The 15,871-nt window shown below is 63.2% G+C and overlaps 9 protein-coding genes across 9 annotated transcripts; 5 read left to right on the forward strand and 4 right to left on the reverse strand.

Annotated features, from left to right (window-relative positions):
• Window positions 1-132: 132 nt before the first annotated feature.
• On the forward strand, window positions 133-2,193 carry SPBR_06838 (uncharacterized protein; the record flags this gene model as incomplete). Its single annotated transcript, XM_040765094.1, has 1 exon — window positions 133-2,193. One exon carries the CDS (start codon window positions 133-135, stop codon window positions 2,191-2,193), a length of 2,061 nt encoding a protein of 686 aa, XP_040617346.1.
• A 209-nt stretch (window positions 2,194-2,402) lies between these two features.
• Window positions 2,403-3,045, reverse strand: SPBR_07858 (uncharacterized protein; the record flags this gene model as incomplete). The annotated part of the gene is made up of 2 exons (XM_040766112.1): window positions 2,403-2,904; window positions 2,957-3,045. 2 exons carry the CDS (start codon window positions 3,043-3,045, stop codon window positions 2,403-2,405), a joined length of 591 nt encoding a protein of 196 aa, XP_040617347.1.
• Window positions 3,046-4,160: 1,115 nt separating this feature from the next.
• SPBR_07905 (uncharacterized protein) lies at window positions 4,161-4,721 on the forward strand (the record flags this gene model as incomplete). Its single annotated transcript, XM_040766159.1, has 1 exon — window positions 4,161-4,721. One exon carries the CDS (start codon window positions 4,161-4,163, stop codon window positions 4,719-4,721), a length of 561 nt encoding a protein of 186 aa, XP_040617348.1.
• A 283-nt stretch (window positions 4,722-5,004) lies between these two features.
• SPBR_09018 (uncharacterized protein) lies at window positions 5,005-5,211 on the forward strand (the record flags this gene model as incomplete). Its single annotated transcript, XM_040767144.1, has 1 exon — window positions 5,005-5,211. The coding sequence occupies one exon, from the start codon at window positions 5,005-5,007 to the stop codon at window positions 5,209-5,211; it is 207 nt and encodes a 68-aa protein (XP_040617349.1).
• A 608-nt stretch (window positions 5,212-5,819) lies between these two features.
• Window positions 5,820-7,124, reverse strand: SPBR_07327 (uncharacterized protein; the record flags this gene model as incomplete). The annotated part of the gene is made up of 1 exon (XM_040765581.1): window positions 5,820-7,124. One exon carries the CDS (start codon window positions 7,122-7,124, stop codon window positions 5,820-5,822), a length of 1,305 nt encoding a protein of 434 aa, XP_040617350.1.
• A 1,222-nt stretch (window positions 7,125-8,346) lies between these two features.
• Window positions 8,347-9,300, reverse strand: SPBR_07635 (uncharacterized protein; the record flags this gene model as incomplete). Its single annotated transcript, XM_040765889.1, has 1 exon — window positions 8,347-9,300. The coding sequence occupies one exon, from the start codon at window positions 9,298-9,300 to the stop codon at window positions 8,347-8,349; it is 954 nt and encodes a 317-aa protein (XP_040617351.1).
• A 506-nt stretch (window positions 9,301-9,806) lies between these two features.
• SPBR_07440 (uncharacterized protein) lies at window positions 9,807-10,974 on the reverse strand (the record flags this gene model as incomplete). The annotated part of the gene is made up of 2 exons (XM_040765694.1): window positions 9,807-10,512; window positions 10,604-10,974. The coding sequence occupies 2 exons, from the start codon at window positions 10,972-10,974 to the stop codon at window positions 9,807-9,809; spliced, it is 1,077 nt and encodes a 358-aa protein (XP_040617352.1).
• Window positions 10,975-12,039: 1,065 nt separating this feature from the next.
• SPBR_07127 (sugar transporter) lies at window positions 12,040-13,608 on the forward strand (the record flags this gene model as incomplete). The annotated part of the gene is made up of 1 exon (XM_040765381.1): window positions 12,040-13,608. The coding sequence occupies one exon, from the start codon at window positions 12,040-12,042 to the stop codon at window positions 13,606-13,608; it is 1,569 nt and encodes a 522-aa protein (XP_040617353.1).
• A 684-nt stretch (window positions 13,609-14,292) lies between these two features.
• Window positions 14,293-15,267, forward strand: SPBR_07615 (extradiol ring-cleavage class 3 subunit b; the record flags this gene model as incomplete). Its single annotated transcript, XM_040765869.1, has 1 exon — window positions 14,293-15,267. The coding sequence occupies one exon, from the start codon at window positions 14,293-14,295 to the stop codon at window positions 15,265-15,267; it is 975 nt and encodes a 324-aa protein (XP_040617354.1).
• Between the last annotated feature and the right edge of the window lie 604 nt (window positions 15,268-15,871).

Here is a 15,871-nt window from a genome sequence, read left to right on the forward strand (position 1 = left end):
TTTTGTCGTCGTTTGGTTCCAGATTCATTGCATCTACATTGCCAAACACCAGGCGGCCTTTGACCATCCATCATACCCCACGTCAAGATTAAACGAAACAGACGTCATCGTACCTCACCACACCCCCTCACAATGGGTTCCGTTCCCACGCCTGCACCGTCCTCGGACGTCCTCTGCCAGATCGTCACGCCCGTCGGCATGTTCGGCTACGGCTTCGAAATCGACGAGGTGTACCGCGGGCTGGAGGCGGCGCGGCGCGACCACCCGGGCGTGCCGACGGCGCTCATCATGGACAGCGGGTCGACGGACTCGGGCCCGTCGAAGCTGGCCCTGGGCCTCACGACCTGCCCGGAGAGCGCGTACCGCCGCGACCTGCTGGCGTGTCTGCGGATCGCGCGGCAGTACGGCGTGCCGCTGCTGCTGAGCTCGGCGGGCGGCGACGGCGCGGACGCGCACGTGCGGCTGTTTGGCCGGCTGGTGGCGGAGGCCGTGGACGGGCTCAACGGCGAGGACGGCACCGCGACGACGCTCAAGGTCCTGTCCGTGTACAGCGGCGTGGACAAGGCGCTGGTGCAGGAGCGGCTGGCGGCCGGCGCGGTGGCGGGCTGCGGTCCGTGCGTGCCGGCGCTCTCGGCGGCCGCCGTCGAGGCCACGACCGTCGTCGTCGGCCAGATGGGCCCGGAGCCGTTTGTGCAGGCCATGGCGGCGCACCCGGACTTTGACGTCGTGCTCGGCGGGCGCGCCTACGACCCGTCGCCGTACGTGGCCTTTTGCGCCTACCACCATCTGGGCCCGGCCGCGGCCGCGGCGAAAGCGACAGCGACAGCGACAACAGACGTGTGGGCCATGGATGCGTGCGTGCTCGGCGGGTTCACGCACATGGGCAAGATCATGGAGTGCGGCGGCCTCTGCGCGACGCCCAAGAGCAAGGGCTCCATGGCCACGGTCTACCGCGACGGCAGCTTCGACATCCACGCGCTGGCCGCCGGTGCCGTGTGCCGGCCCCTGACGGTGGCGGCGCACACGCTCTACGAGAAGACGCGCCCGGACCAGCTGCCCGGGCCGGGCGGCCACTTGGACCTGACGACGGCCCGCTACGCCCAGCGCGACGACGGGGCGTCGGTGCACGTCCAGGGCGCCACGTTTCATCCGTCGTGGAACAAAGAGGGGGGCGGCGGCGGCGCCTACACGATCAAGCTGGAGGGCGCGCGCATCACGGGCTACCGCACCATCTTCATGGGCTCGTTCTGCGACCCGATCCTGCTGGCGCAGCTGCCGGACGTGCTGGCGCAGATCAAGCAGTACGTCGGCAGGCAGCACGCGCACCTCGACCCCGCGACGTGGCACCTCGACTTCCACGTCTACGACGGCCGGGACCGCGACGGGCAGGATGCCGGTAGGCCCGCACGTGGCGGGCCCGCGGGGCCTCCACCGGGCGTCGCCTTTCTTGTGGGCGAGGCCCTGGCGCCCACGCAGGCCGACGCCACCAGCATCGCGTCCGCCGCACGCATCGGCTGCGTGCACGGGTCGTACCCGGGTCAGAAGGCCAACAGCGGAAACTTTGGCATGGGCATCGGCGGCGGGCCGGGCGAGATCGAGATGGGCGCGTGTGCCGAGTTTTCCGTGTACCACCTGATGGACCTGGCCCGGGGCGAGGAGGGCGCCCGGGAGGCCGGCACGGAGGGGGCTGCGCTGTTCCGCTGGGAGGTGGCCTGGGCGGGGCCGGCGGGGGGGACGAGGGTGGCTGACCTGCCCGCGGCCCTTGTGACGGAGGTTGAGGTGAATGGCCACACCAATGGGGCGTCGACGACCTCGTCGGCATCGACCTCGTCAAAGGCGACGACGACTACGACCACCCCCACCACCACCACCGTCGGCGACCTCGCCAAGCTGCTGCGCTCCAAAAACGCCGGGCCCTACGAAATCACCCTCGACGTCCTCTTTGACGACCGCGCCGTCTACGACAAGGTCAAGGCGTCGGGGGTCCTGGCCCCGGACAAGGTGGCCGCCCTCTATGGGCTGACCGCCGACCAGCTCGTCTACTGCGCCTTCTTTGACCCGGCGCTCGCCTTCAAGGCCACGCTGCCGCGCATGCGCAAGGGCCAGCCGGCCGCCTCGGGCGGCTTCATGGAAAACGACGTCCACGGCTCACAAAAGTACAAGCCGCTGATGAATGTGGCGATTGCGCTGTAGGGTGGGGGATGGTCGATTCGTTTTCGTTTTTCGTTTTTCGTTTTTCGTGTGTCGTTTGGATTTATACGTCCTGTATTTTGCGTGCATGAATTGAATTCAGCTTCAAGGCAAAGGCAGCGTCTTCTCGCAGTGGATGTCTCTTTGTACCAATGTGGCCTCTGTACGGCTTCAAGGACCATCGCGCCTCTTTTCTTTCTGTCCCCCTCCACTCAGGGCACCACCTCTCTGTCGACCATCAGGTCGTACGTCGGCACCTCGTCCTGGACAAACGTGTAGGCGGCCGGCTGGCCGTCAAACCGGTGCGAGGCAATCTTGCCGTCCGTGTACGACAGCGCCTGGCGCCGCACCCGTTCCCAGTCGAGCATCGCCGCGCTGAGCGCATCGTTGCCGTCCGCGCCCAGGGCCGCGAGCGCCTCCGCGACCCAGGCCACGCAGTTCCACCCGTCGTAGCCTGCCTGGCCGTCCCGGACGGGAATGCCGCGCAACGTCGCCTCCAATGCGGTCCGGTTGCCGACCTTGCCGACCAGGACACGCGTCAGCAGGCGTGCGCTCTGGTGTGTGCCGAGCTGCTCGTCCTCCGCCGTCACGGTCCACGTGTAGGGGACGCGGGACATGTCCTCCTTGGCGTGGAAGCGGCGGCCGACAACGGTCGACCGGGTGCAGATGTCGTGCTGCTGGTGCTTGGGCGCAACAACAAGTGCCCAGTGGAATCTGACGAGGTGAGTTGACAGAACGAGGAGAAAAAAAGGGGCAACGAACGCACCTGTCCTCGCCACCTGGCATCTTGGCCTTGCCGCCACGGACGTACAGGCAGACGTAGAGTCGGTCCTTGTTCTTCTTCTTTATGTGCATGGCGGCCGCGGGGGGCTGGCGAGATCAATGTGGGTAGAATCTCTTGATGACGAGGAAGAAGATGTGATGCCGATGTCCGCCGTTAAGCGCTAAAAGTTGGCGTCTTCGGGTCATTTAGCGCTCGGCGGGTCCAAGTGGCGCAACGTCTCGACAGCTGCTGTCTCTGAACGGACAACATCCCGAGATGTTACTCGCTGGTTGTCGCCTGCATCTGCGTGCAGAATGCGACGTCAGCCTGGATGCTCGTAAAATAATCTCTCCAGCCTTTCTAACCAGGACACCGCAGAGGATGACATGCCCCTCGGGCGCATATGCTCTATGCTGTCCGCACTCTGAGAGAGACAGGATCGGTGACCACGCCCCGTCCCGAAGCAGATGGTTGGCAAACGCGTCGCACGGCGTTCCAGTTGAGGGCCCGCTTCCGGGAAGCCTTGGCTTGCGCCTGCACAGGCAAATGATGCTCGCGGCCCCCAACATCGCGAGATGGCATCACACGCAACGGGACGCCGACCAGAATGGGTGCAGAGCAGCGCGACGTGCGCTGGAAAAGGCGGGATAAGACGCAGACGGCTGCAGACCAGCTGCATGTGCATCATGCGCGGTATCCTGCACGGCGCCCCTCTTTGAGCCTCGACGCAGGCGTCTTCCCTCTTGCCCTCGCCTGCTGCCTGTCGCCTTGCAGCGTCTGGCGGCCTCTGCCCATTCGCCGGCATTCCTTATTGGCCACGACAGTCCCTCCTCCGCCTCTCGCGACTCTGTCTCTTCCCGCCATTGTCGTCGCGCCAGTGGTCGGCTTTTTCGCGTTGTCTTTCCGCTGTCGTTCTGCGCAGTGCAGCTTCCCCCCACGACGGCCAGCTGTAGGCGCACCGTAATCCTCCTTCATAGTACTGCGGAATAAATAGATGCAGCCTCCTTCTCCGTGTCGCATTTCGGAGGGCATGTCTCGTTTGTATCGTAGACTTTGGACTTGCACTGTGCATACATGTTCTCGTCCTCACATTCTTCGATCACATTCACCCCTGTCCCTTTGTGCTTACAGCGATTACAGCGATTACAGCGATTACAGCGATTACAGCGTAAACGATTACAGGCCACCCCGCCCGTCCACTAACAAAATGGCCCCACAATTGGCAGCCGCTGCAGCCACTGTTGCACCCGCGCCGGCCGACGGCTCCGACGGCGGCGGCCTCTCCCAGGGCCAGATCGGCGGCATCCTGGTCGGCGTCGTTGCCTTTGTCGTCCTGCTGTTCCTCTTCTGGTACTGGCTCACCCACTCCGAGGGCTACGCGGCCTACCGCGACGAGCGCCGCTTCCGCCAGCGCCTGGAGCGGCTGCGCCAGCGCGACCAGTGGGAGCGCCGGCGTCGTCGGCCGCGGTCCTACTACGAGACCGAGGTCAGCTACGAGAGCGACTCGGAGACGACAGAGGTGTCGCGGCGGCAGCGGCCCGCGGCGTCCATGGCCGCCGCCGCCCGGATGCAGCACATGATGGCCGCAGCGGCCGCGGCGGAGCAACAGCAGCTCGAGGCAGAGCGGCGGCGACGGGCGGCCGGCGTGGCCACGACACCCGACTACGTCCTCAACCCGCCGCCGCTCCGGTTCCCCCCGACGGCGCGGCGGACGAGCTATGTGCACACGCGCCATCCGCAGATTCCCGGCATCCGGCGGTTTCCTTGAGGGTCCGGCTCAAACACATGATCAACTCGGCTTGCTCTTTCCCGGATGGGACAGTCCACAGCATGCCCTTTTCGGAAACAGCGTCGTCGCCCTTGGACATAAGACGCACCTTCCGCTGGTGGACCTACATACGACAACAAAGCAACCACTTCAAACAACCACTTTGGCGTGCGCTTCCAGCCTTCTCTGCAAAACCTCTTCCCATCGCAAGTTTCCATACAGCATTTTTAGTTTCCTTCGCCTCTCGGTCCACAGCGCCCTCCGGCATCTGCTCGGCCACGCCATGACGTATTCCCCGCTGCTGGTCCCCGTCTCGCTGCTGCTCCCCGTCTGCCTCTTTGTTTTCGTTGCTGCCGGCGCCCTCGAGTCCCCGTCCGTCCGAGCGTTTCCCTACGTCGTGCTCATGACCATTGTCTTGATGCAGTTTCGCCTCGTTGCCTACTACTTTTACGTCACCAAGAACCCGGGGCTGCAGCTGTTGGCGGCGTAACCGCAACAGCCCAGTGGCCAAACGCGCAGACACGATGGTATGCCCTTTCGTCCCGTGCCGTGGCCGACGCTGTGACTCTTCCTCGACGCTCACTCTCTACGCAGAACCGGCGGCTCGCACTGATGATGGTCGCGGCATCGGTCGTCGTGGCCCTTCCGCCGGCACTCCTCCTCGCCCACGCCCACCTGGCCGGCCATGTCGGCAGCCAAGTTTCCCCCATCACTGTACCCTGAGAGTTTGCAACGAAGCGGGCCACCGCTGCCGACGACAAAACTGGTAGCAACTTGAGCAATATCAAGCACGACGGTATAGCACATGGCACTGGCAACAAGCGCAAGACCAAACGAGAGCGCGCGGTGCTGGACTCGAACACATGGACGAGCAGGACAGACTGTTTTCAATAGACTTGGTCCGTGGCGTGGAGCAGTATCCTTGAAATGAAACGAATTAAACGCCACGTGGTCACCGAAACAAGCCATAAAAAATTCACAATACAATATTAAACAAGTAATAAAAATACAAAATAAATCCACTCGCTATGCAAATATCCAACGTCGGTTTCTGTCCGTTTCATGTAGCACCCCTTCCACTCGGTCCCGGCGACACGCTCACTCACTTCCGCTCGTGCTGGCGCCCTCAAACAGCCGCACACACAGCACGGCCGCAATCGCCGCAATGCCGCCCAGAATGACCATCTGCACGCCCTCGAACGTGCTCTTCCACAGCCGGCGCCACGGCATGCGGCGGCGCCCGGCCGGGAGGGGCCGTTCTGAAGACGAGGAAGACGGCGCGTCCAGGGCAAAGTCGCGGATAAAGCCAAACAAAAAGAGGGCCACAATGCACACGGCAAAGCTGTACCGCAGACCGTCGCCGACGTGCGTGACGAAAAAGTACGGCCACAGCGGGAGCAGGCCGCCCACCAGATACCCCAGCGCGACGGACGCGCCAGCCGCCACGGGCCAGACAGCATCGTCGTCGTCGCCGTCGTCGCCGTCGCTGCCGCGGCCGTCGTTGGCGGGCGGCGCGTAGTAGTCGGCGCCGTAGCCGTATTCGCCGTCGTCGTCGCCGGCCGCACGCGCCGCCGCCGACTGGCTGGCCGCCACGAGGTTCGCGGCCACGTGCGGCTGGGACGCAATGTGGGCCAGCATCTGCCGGTGCAGGTCGGCCGGCAGCGCCAGCGGCGCCAGGTAGCGGTGCGCCGTGGTGAGGCTGTCCGCGCCTGGCGTATCCGTTGCCTTGGTCTCCTCCATCTCGGGGCCGGACTCGACGTCGGCCCGGTCGCGGCCCCGCTCCCTGCCCTCGGCCTCGTCTTCAGACGCCGACGTGGATCCCGGTCTGGCAGCAGCCTGTCGCGCCGACAGGTAGCCGCCAATGCCCATGCTGATGCACCCTGCGCTGACCTCGGCCAGGCCCGCGTACACCACCGTGTCCGTCTGCCCCAGCGACGACAGCCCCGCCGTCAGCGCAAACGGCACGGTCAGGCCGTCGGCGAAGCCCAGGGTAAAGTCGGCCCAGAAACGGCGGGCGGGCGGCAGGCAGCCGACCCGTTTTTCAACGTGGGCCACGCGCGCCCGTCTCGCCTGCCTCGCCCGTTTCGCCGCCGCGCGCTGCTGCCACGACGCCGATGTCATCTGGATGCTGCCCTCGCTGGCACTGTCGACGCTGGCACTGCCCGGGCTGTAGGCGCCGCCGCCGTCGTCGTCGTTGTTGCCGTGGTCCGCGAGCAGGCGGGCATACTGCTGGCGCGTGCGGGTCGAGTCTGCCATGCCGGCGGGTGTCGATGGATAAAACGAGGCGGACGACGAAGACGAAGCGGAGTGGGAGGCGGCGGACGGCGATGTCGGGCGGTGGTTGAGCGACTGGTGGTTGGGTGACAGAAACGGCGAAGAGGACATGTGAGGCGTGACAGGCATTCCGTGGAGGAAGCGGAGGAGGGGGTGGAGGGACAGAAAAGGATCGACGGAGAGATCAACGGAGAGCCTCTGCGTTTTTGTCTTCTTGTGTGTGTCTTCAATTCTTTTTTAAAGATTATCTTCGCCCGAACGAGCCGCTGGGAACGTTAACGCCCAGGTGAGAAGCGACCATGCTCGCATATTTACACAACCCGCTCTCTAGTTCTTGTCTATTCTGTACAAGGCCATGTTCTCCGTTATCGAACGCGTGGATGGGGAACAGGGGAACACAAGAGCCATGGATGGCGGAGAATGTGGTTGTAGAGGGAGACATGATTGGGCATGGAGTACCAAAGAACAAAAGAATGGCAGGGGACATGGTGGGTTTGGGGAGGCTACCCGTGAGCTGGGTTGCAGAAGGACTTTCAGGATACCGAGAGAGAAAAGGGACGACAACAGAGACAAATCGAGAAGAGACATCTTGTCGTGCAGCTCCATCCTGCACATGGCAGACCCCTGTCGAGGCGAGTCGTGTAGTTTAATGGCGCTGCACGGGTAATGCAGGCCGCCTCATTGGATGCGTGTCGAGGCTGGCCTGTCCTGGTTCCTGGGCCTTTGTCGTGCAAAACAAAGAACATCGCCGTCGCCAATGTCAGCGATCCGTCGTGCCCACGTGGGTGCACTATGTGCAGTTTAGTGGGCGGAGAGAGCGTGCTGGGGGCTCCACTCTCCGCAGATCGACCAAAAATGTAGTGGGCAAACCAGGCTGCATGCCCTGTCCGTCTTACACAGGACACCCACCGATGGCTCGGTCGATCAAAAGGGACAGGCGGAGGGGGGCTCGAGCTTGTCGACAGACCACTGGCAAACTGGGCCATTCAGGCGCGACATTCCACAGACTTCAGACCGACGAGAATAAAGCGGTGGCGGTCGGCAGAATGACGCTGCGAGTCGCTCTTGCATGTTGAGCCGCTTGCCGTTCTTTCCGTCTGTGCCTGTCGCGTGCCATCTTACCTTCCCATTACGGACATTCTTCTTGCTTACGCACAGTCAACAAATACGACGTGGAACCAAACACAAAGACAGTCAGCACCAAACGTCTCGGCTGTCAACTTCAACGTCAACACAAGCAGTTCATAACAGGACCGAACAAACACAATGGGACCGTGATGCATATGACTATGGAGTAGTTGCACTACGACGAACGTCGACACTGACAGCACCAACACCACCAACACCCACGCTACCAGTTGGCCTTGACAAACTCGGCAAGACTGGTCAGCTTCTGGCCGGCGACGGCTTCAATGTACTTGTCGTGGTCCGCCTGCTTGCCCTTGGCGTCGTTGCCATAGTAGCTGTAGTCGCGAATCAGCTGCATGTTCTCGGCCAGCTCGTCCTGGACGAACGCGGGGCCGGGCACGCTCTCCCTCCACGCGTCGATGGGCACCTCCTTGAAGACCGTCTTCGTCCCGGTGACGTCGGAAATCGTCTGCACCACCTCGGCCGGCGTCACCCACTGCGACACGCCCTGGATGAACTGCCCGTCGGCGGCGGCGCCCAGCGCCAGGGCCCCGGCGACGTACTTGCCCGCGTCCGACACGATGTCAATGGCGGCAATCTGCGTCTCGGTGGCGGACCACGGCTGGTTCCAGGTGGGCACGCCCGTCGTCGGGTCCGGGCGCACGCCGCCCTTGATGTTCTGCTGCATGAAGTAGGCCGGCATAAAGTGCGTGACCCAGAGGCCGGTCTCCTTTTTGCGCGCCTCGGCGTACGCGGACACCTCGGCCTTGGAGTCGAAGTGGTCGATGTGCGACAGGACGCCCTGGGTCAGCTCGGTGGCGGGCGGCAGCGACGACCACACGAGGTGCTTGACGCCGCCCGCCACGCAGGCGTCGACAATGTTCTTGCCCTGCGTGATCTCGGTCGTCTTGGACAAGGTCTCCCAGTAGTTGGTGACGGCAAACACGGCGTCGACGCCGTGCACGGCCGCCTGCAGCGACGCCGGGTCGTTGACGTCGGCCTTGATGGGCTGCACGCCCTTGGCGACGAGCTTCTGGGCGGCCGGCTTGGTCGGGTCGCGCGTGACGCCGCGGATGGTGTACTGCGACGAGAGGACCGAGCTGGCCAGCAGGGCGCTGATGACGGAGCCGCCCTGGTTGCCGGTGGCGCCGAACACGGTAATGATCTTTTTGGACATGATATGTTGTGTGAGCGAATGTCAATGGAGGGACAGAAGAGAGGCAGCTTACAGAAAGAAAAGGGACAATTGGCAACGTCAAGAAGACGTGCTAAGACTTAAATAGGAATTCGCCATCACACACGGAGCGTGAGCAGCTGAAGTCTTGCGGGGTACGAAGCTTGCGACACACGCTCACACGGTACGATTGCAAACCACCGGATCCTCCGCAATTGCAATGGGCCAGAATCACAAGATACGAGCTTTGCATATGACGTAAGATTGCTCAAGAGACCCGCCGACATTAGCGCCGTTGTCTATTCCCTTAGTCAGTGGCTAGGCAGCATTAGGCAAGATGATCTCGCTCGTCTATTCTCCAAGGTTTACAAATACAAACTTTGCAGCGTCTTTGTCTGTCGCCTCGACCTTTTTTCCACTTGTCATTGCTCCTACGAGTGTTGCTGACAAAAGCTTGAGCACTGCGCGGGCTTCATCCACCCTGCTCCATCCACCCTGCCCCATCCGCCCTAAAATGGCGGCAGCCCCAGAGCCGCACGGCGGCCCGTGCTGGCCGGGTCCAGGTACGGCACGCCGCCGATGCCAGACGCCCGCACGCCGGTCCGCACGCCTTCGACGAGGTGGGTGTCCGGCGTCGCCGCGTGCAGCGTGCACTCGTTGCTCCAGATGGCGCAGGCGCCGCGGGTCCAGTGCATGCGGGCGACGCAGTCGTGGTTGCGCGTGATGAGCCGCAGGGTGTAGTCGCGCAGCAGCTGGTCCTCGTACGAGGACACGTCGTTGATGCGCGAGACGTGCAGGCCGACGCCGGCAAAGAGCGACTTCCAGCCGGTCACCGGGTGCGTGCGCACGACGGGGTGGACGGGCGAGAAGGCGTAGTCGACGTTCTGCGGCGCGCCGCGCGGGCTCATGACGTCGTAGCCGCCGGCCTCGCAGGCGGACTGGAACACGGGCTGGGCGCAGGTGGCCGTCAGGCTCTCAAACAGGGCGCGGAACGGCGGCGACAGCCGGTCGTACAGCTCGTAGCCCGAGACCCACAGCGTGTCGCCGCCGGCGGGCGGCGTGGACTGCATGCGCAAGAAGGAAAAGTCGGACGGGCAGGTCTCAAAGAGGCTGTCGCTGTGCCACTCGCGGCCGAGATCGCGGGGCTCGGTGGCGGCCGGGCGGTTCTTCATGGTGGCGTAGAGCTTCTTCTGGGCCTCCGAGTTGATGACATAACTACGAGGTCAGCGAGTGAGGACACAAAAAAAAGCAGAGGGAGGACAAAAAGCAAAGGGAGGACAAAAAACAACGAGACACAACGACGTACATATTCTTGTCCGTCTGGCCGTTGGCCATGGGAATGTTGTTGGGGTCGTTGTACAGCGGGTGGACATGCAGGCCGTTCTCGGCGGGGCGTCCCGTCAGCTTGCCCAGCCGGTCGGTAATGTCCTTTTGCTCGTCAATGGACAGGTCGTCCTGGGGCGCGCGGAAGAAGACGACGCCGCGCTCGCAGATGGTAATGGCCAGGTCGCGCAGCTGCTCGTCGGCGTTGGGCGCGTCAATCATCTGCTTGAGGCTGGCGGTCGGGTACTCGCGGCCGATGATGGGGGACACGTCGACATAGTCGAGGTGGTCGATCGATGTGCCTTTTGTCAAGGGCTGGACCCGGAGGGCCGGCGTTGTGTCGACGGAGCCCATGTTGGTGGCGATGGGATGCGGTGATGCGGTGATGCGGTGATGCGGTGGTGCGGTGATGCAAACGGACAAGTGACCAGACTGTTCAAGACGTCAAGATGTGCCTGGTTTGCGTCTGTATGCTCGGCCTTGCGATCTGAATATAGAGTGCTGCGGCAGCATTGATATAGTTGCACGACGCTCTTGTGGCCAGCACCAGCCGAGGAAGTGTGCTTCCGCCGATCCACCCTCGCCCACGGACGCCGTGCTCTCCAACTGTTCCTGTGGACAAGTGCCGGCCGCTGGCCAGTCGTGTGACTCCGCGCAGGTCTCGGCAGCCCCCCGCACGTCGGCTCGTCGGTTGGACCACAGCGAGCGACGGCCATATAAACTCGAGCGACGAGACGAATGCCGCTCGATCCATGGACGCAGCTGGCAGTGTTCATGGCCCCGTTTCTATTCTGTTTCCGGGCAAGGGCACGAGTAGCATGGGATTAGGCCGGGCGTTAGACGACCCCAAGGGCAGCGGGGGTGCTTGGCAGGTCGCGCGGCGAAAAACGCAACGAAACCAAAGAAACGGCACTTGATGCGACGCTCTCCAACAACACAGACAGGGGGCGGAAAGGGGCGCTCAGGAGGTGTCAGGGTGTCCACGGGAAAGTCAACCGACGGCGTGCGGAGGTGAGACGCGCATCGAGCTAGACGACGGACCCCCGCAACCAGCGAGTCGGTAGTTGTGTCTTCCCGCCAAAAGCACACAGCTGGCAAGCTACCCCAGTTTTTCCCCAGTGTTGCCAGGGCCAGGGATGGGAATAACAGCTGAAATCGGAGTCAACGTTCGACGACTCTGGAGAATGGAAGCGACGCCAAGCAGCCTTGCAAGCTGTCGTGGCGCGACGGCATAACATAAAGGTGCCCGTGGTCCTCTGGCGAGAGGATGGATTCTGTGGATGGACGACTCTGCCAGACGACCGCGGCAGTCACTGTTTTTGATTCCTGTTTCTGAGCCTCTTTTTTGCCTCGTGCGTATTTGTTTTTCCAATATCCACCGTCGTCGCCCTCCACAACCGCCCCATCCTCCACCTCATCATGGCTGGTGGCGCTGAACTGGCCAACCCGCTGCGGCTGGACGTCGGCAGCCACAAGAAGTGCCTGGCCATCTGCTGCCTCGTGACGCTGGCCAGCTTCCAGTACGGCCTCGACTATGCGCTGGTGGGCGGCTTCATGGCGATGCCGGGCTTCCTCAAGGTGTTTGGCTACTACGACGAGCACACGCAGAAGCTGGCCATCGACACGACGGTGCAGCAGCTCATCTCGTCGCTCATGACCATCGGCACGTTTGTCGGCTCGCTGCTGATCGGGCCGTACAGCGCGCGCTTCGGGCGGCGGCCGGCGCTCTGGATTGCGTCGCTGCTCAACTTTGTGGCGACGGCCATCATGATGGGCTCGACGAGCCTGGCGGCGCTGTACGTGGCGCGGTTCCTGCTGGGCATCTCGGTCGGCTGGTTCCTGACGTTTGGCCAGATCTACGTCAACGAGGCGGCGCCGGCGCACCTGCGCGGCCTCGTGTTTGCCATCTACCAGTGCCAGCTGTCGATGGGCTCGATTGTCGGCGCGGCCGTCGACTACGGCACCAAGACGCTGCTGACGAAGAACGCGTACCGCATCCCGCTGGCCGTCTTCTTCGTGGTGCCGACCATCCAGTGCGTGGCGCTCGCCTTTTTCCCGGAGAGCCCGCGCTGGCTGATGACGCAGGGCCGCGAGGCCGAGGCGACGGCGGCGCTGCGGCGGCTGCGCAACGCGGCGATTGACGAGGCCGAGTTCCAGGGCGAGCTCAACGAGATCCGAGCGTCGACGCGCGACCAGCTGCAGAAGACAGAGGGCAAGCGGCTGTGGATCGAGATGTGGCGGGGCGTCAACCGGCGGCGCAGCCTGCTGTCCATTGCCATCATCTGCTTCCACTCGGCCAACGGGTCGTCGTGGATCAACATCTACACGACGTACTTTCTGACCGTCGCCGGCATCGAGAACGCCTTTGCCTACTCCATCATGATGACCTGCTTCGGCCTGCTCGGCGTCCTCGCCAGCATCTCCATTGTGCGCCGCGTCGACCGCCGCGCCATCGTCATGGTCGGCGTCGCCGCCTGCGGCCTCTGCCAGCTGGCCTTTGCCATCGCCTGGACCGTCGCGCCCGGCGCGGCCGCCACCGGCCGCGTCATGGTCGCCTTCATCACGCTCTTTACCTTTTTCTACGTGGCCTACGCGCCCTACGCCTGGCTGCTCGGCGGCGAGTACCCCAACAACGCGTTCCGCGCGCACACGTACGGCGTGGCCACGGCCATGAATTTCCTGGGCAACTGGCTCGCCGTCTTCACGGCGCCCTACTTTATCAACCCGGCGTCGCTCGGCTGGAGCGCCAAGTACGGCTACATCTGGTTCGGCAGCAACGCCATCCTCTTCGTCTTCACGTGGGTCTTTGTCCCCGAGACGCGCGACCGCACGCTCGAGGAGATCCACGAGATGTTTGAGGCCGGCGTGCCCGCGCGCCAGTTCAAGGGCTACGTCTGCGCCGACACGCAGGCCATGGCGCATGCGCGCGACAAGGACGTCGACGGCGAGGGCGACCTGCCGCAGGTGCAGCACGTCAACGATGCGTGAGGGCGGAAAGAGAGGGGCGAGGGGAGAGGAGAGCGGCGGTGAGGCGGTGAGGCGGTGCTGTTGTTGTGTTGATGTGTTCTCAATCCAATCCACTGTGTATAATTGCTCTCGAATTTATTCTTTGAGAAATATAATAACCGAAATACATACGTCTCAGACGAATAAACAATCCCATATGACATCCCCAGCCGAGATATAACCTATTTTGTAACGCAAAGTACGACGTGCATGACTCTCACACTTCGTCCGTCCGACGTCCATTTCGGCCGATTTATGTGACGATCGCGGCCGTGCGCACAACTTTGGCCGACCCGATATCCGTCAGCAGATGTTTCAGTGGCCCCCAGCATTCGCCCGCACACTTGCTTACACATTGCCTACTAATACGCCTGTGTCTGCGTATGTTGCACTCCGCCACTAAATTCCAGGGCCACAGCCCCCAGTGGAGACTGTGCTAGCGCCCGCAAGCTACAGCGGAGCACGGCCACTGGAGCTCTTGCTTCCGAGCGCATCGGAGGATATATATACGGGACAGGCCGTTTTCCCCTGGCCTATACGTCATCTCTGTCTTGCGTTCTTTCAACGTTGCCACGTCGTATCAACTGCTCTGTGCCTCTCGTCGCCTGCCGTCCACCATCGTCCACCATTTCGCTCGCGCTCCTCCGTCCGCTGGCCGCGCCGCCCATGCGGCTCTCTGCGCGCGTCCCGGCCATCCTCCTGACCGCCGCCGGCGCCACCTTTCTCGCCTACAAAGCCAAGACGCAGCCTCTCTTTTCGTCCTTTTCGTCCTTTTCGTCGTCCTCCGCTCCCACGTCGTCTCCCCCCAACATGCCCCGCGCCGCAGTCGTCGCCCTGTCGCACGGCGGCGGGCCCATGCCCGTGCTCGGCGACCCCAGCCACGCCGACATCAGCCGGAGCCTGCGCGAGCGCGTGCCGTCGATCCTGGGCCTCAACAGCACCGAGCGGCGGCCCAAGGCCATTGTCGTCGTGACGGCCCACTGGTCGGAGCGCGTGCCCCACGTCTCGTCCGGCGCCCGGCCGAAGCTGCTCTACGACTTTGGCGGCTTCCCCGCCGCCGCGTACCGCCTCAAATACGACGCGCCCGGGTCGCCCGCGGTGGCGCAGCGCGTGGCCGAGCTGCTGGCCCAGGCGGGCGGCTTCGCGCCCGCCCTCGACGACACGCGCGGCTGGGACCACGGCGTGTTCGTGCCGCTGCTGCTCGCGCACCCGGCGGCCGACATCCCCGTCGTGCAGGTCAGCGTGCTCGCCGGCGAGGACCCGGCGGCGCACTTCCGCATGGGCCAGGCGCTGGCGCCGCTGCGCGACGAGAACGTCGCCCTCGTCGGCTCCGGCTTCGCCAGCTTCCACAACCTGGGGCTCATGTTCTCGGGCATCGCGCGCGACCCCCGGACCGCGGCCCAGCTCAAGGACTGGAACGCCGCCGTCACCGCGGCCGCCACCGAGCCCGACGCGGCCCGCCGCGCGGCCCTGTTCGAGAAGTGGCGCGACTTCCCCATGGCCTATGTGACGCACCCGCGCGGCGGCGCCGAGCACTTTTTGCCGCTGATTGTGTGCGCGGGCGCCGCGGGCAACGAGGCCGGCAAGCTGTTCACAGACGACTTTATGGGGCTCGACATTCTGTCCTACTACTGGGAGTAGAGTGTGAGATGCGTGGGCCAGACGAAAGAAAAAAGCTTGCTCAAAATAGTTGTCAATGCTTTTTTTATTTTATTTTATTTTATTTTTACTTTTTGTTATGATCCCCATTGCTTTATTACGGTCGTATTATGTGGGGGATGTACAAACTCAGCCGCATAAATGATCGCCAGGAGGAACGGCTGATGGGCGGCTGCTCGTGGCTTCCCCAACGGACCCGTCCGGGTACTGCTTTGTGCATTGACCGGGACGATCTGGTCGATCCCCAGGGGCAGTGCACTTTTCTCCGTTCGCCAGCACCACTGCGTCGACATGCGCCCATGCGCAATCTAATCTGTGCTGCTCTTCCGTGACGGGCCCATTCGACAACAGTGCACAGTGCACAGTTGCTGCATAAACTTGTGCATTGGCAGGCACACGGGCGGGCCTTTCCATGCCGTGTCTTTTGTCTTTGTTGGCGGTGTAAGTGAGAATGTATAGCCGTGGACTGCAATGGGCGTGGAGATGGTGGAAATACAATCCAAAATAGAACAAAATCAAGAGCTACTAAATCACGCAATAAAGACGATCGACACGGAACAGCAACCGAGAGTGAAGATGTGGTGGC

The sequence above is a fragment of the Sporothrix brasiliensis genome, assembly GCF_000820605.1.
Source record: "Sporothrix brasiliensis 5110 chromosome Unknown Cont20, whole genome shotgun sequence".
Taxonomy (NCBI): domain Eukaryota; kingdom Fungi; phylum Ascomycota; class Sordariomycetes; order Ophiostomatales; family Ophiostomataceae; genus Sporothrix; species Sporothrix brasiliensis.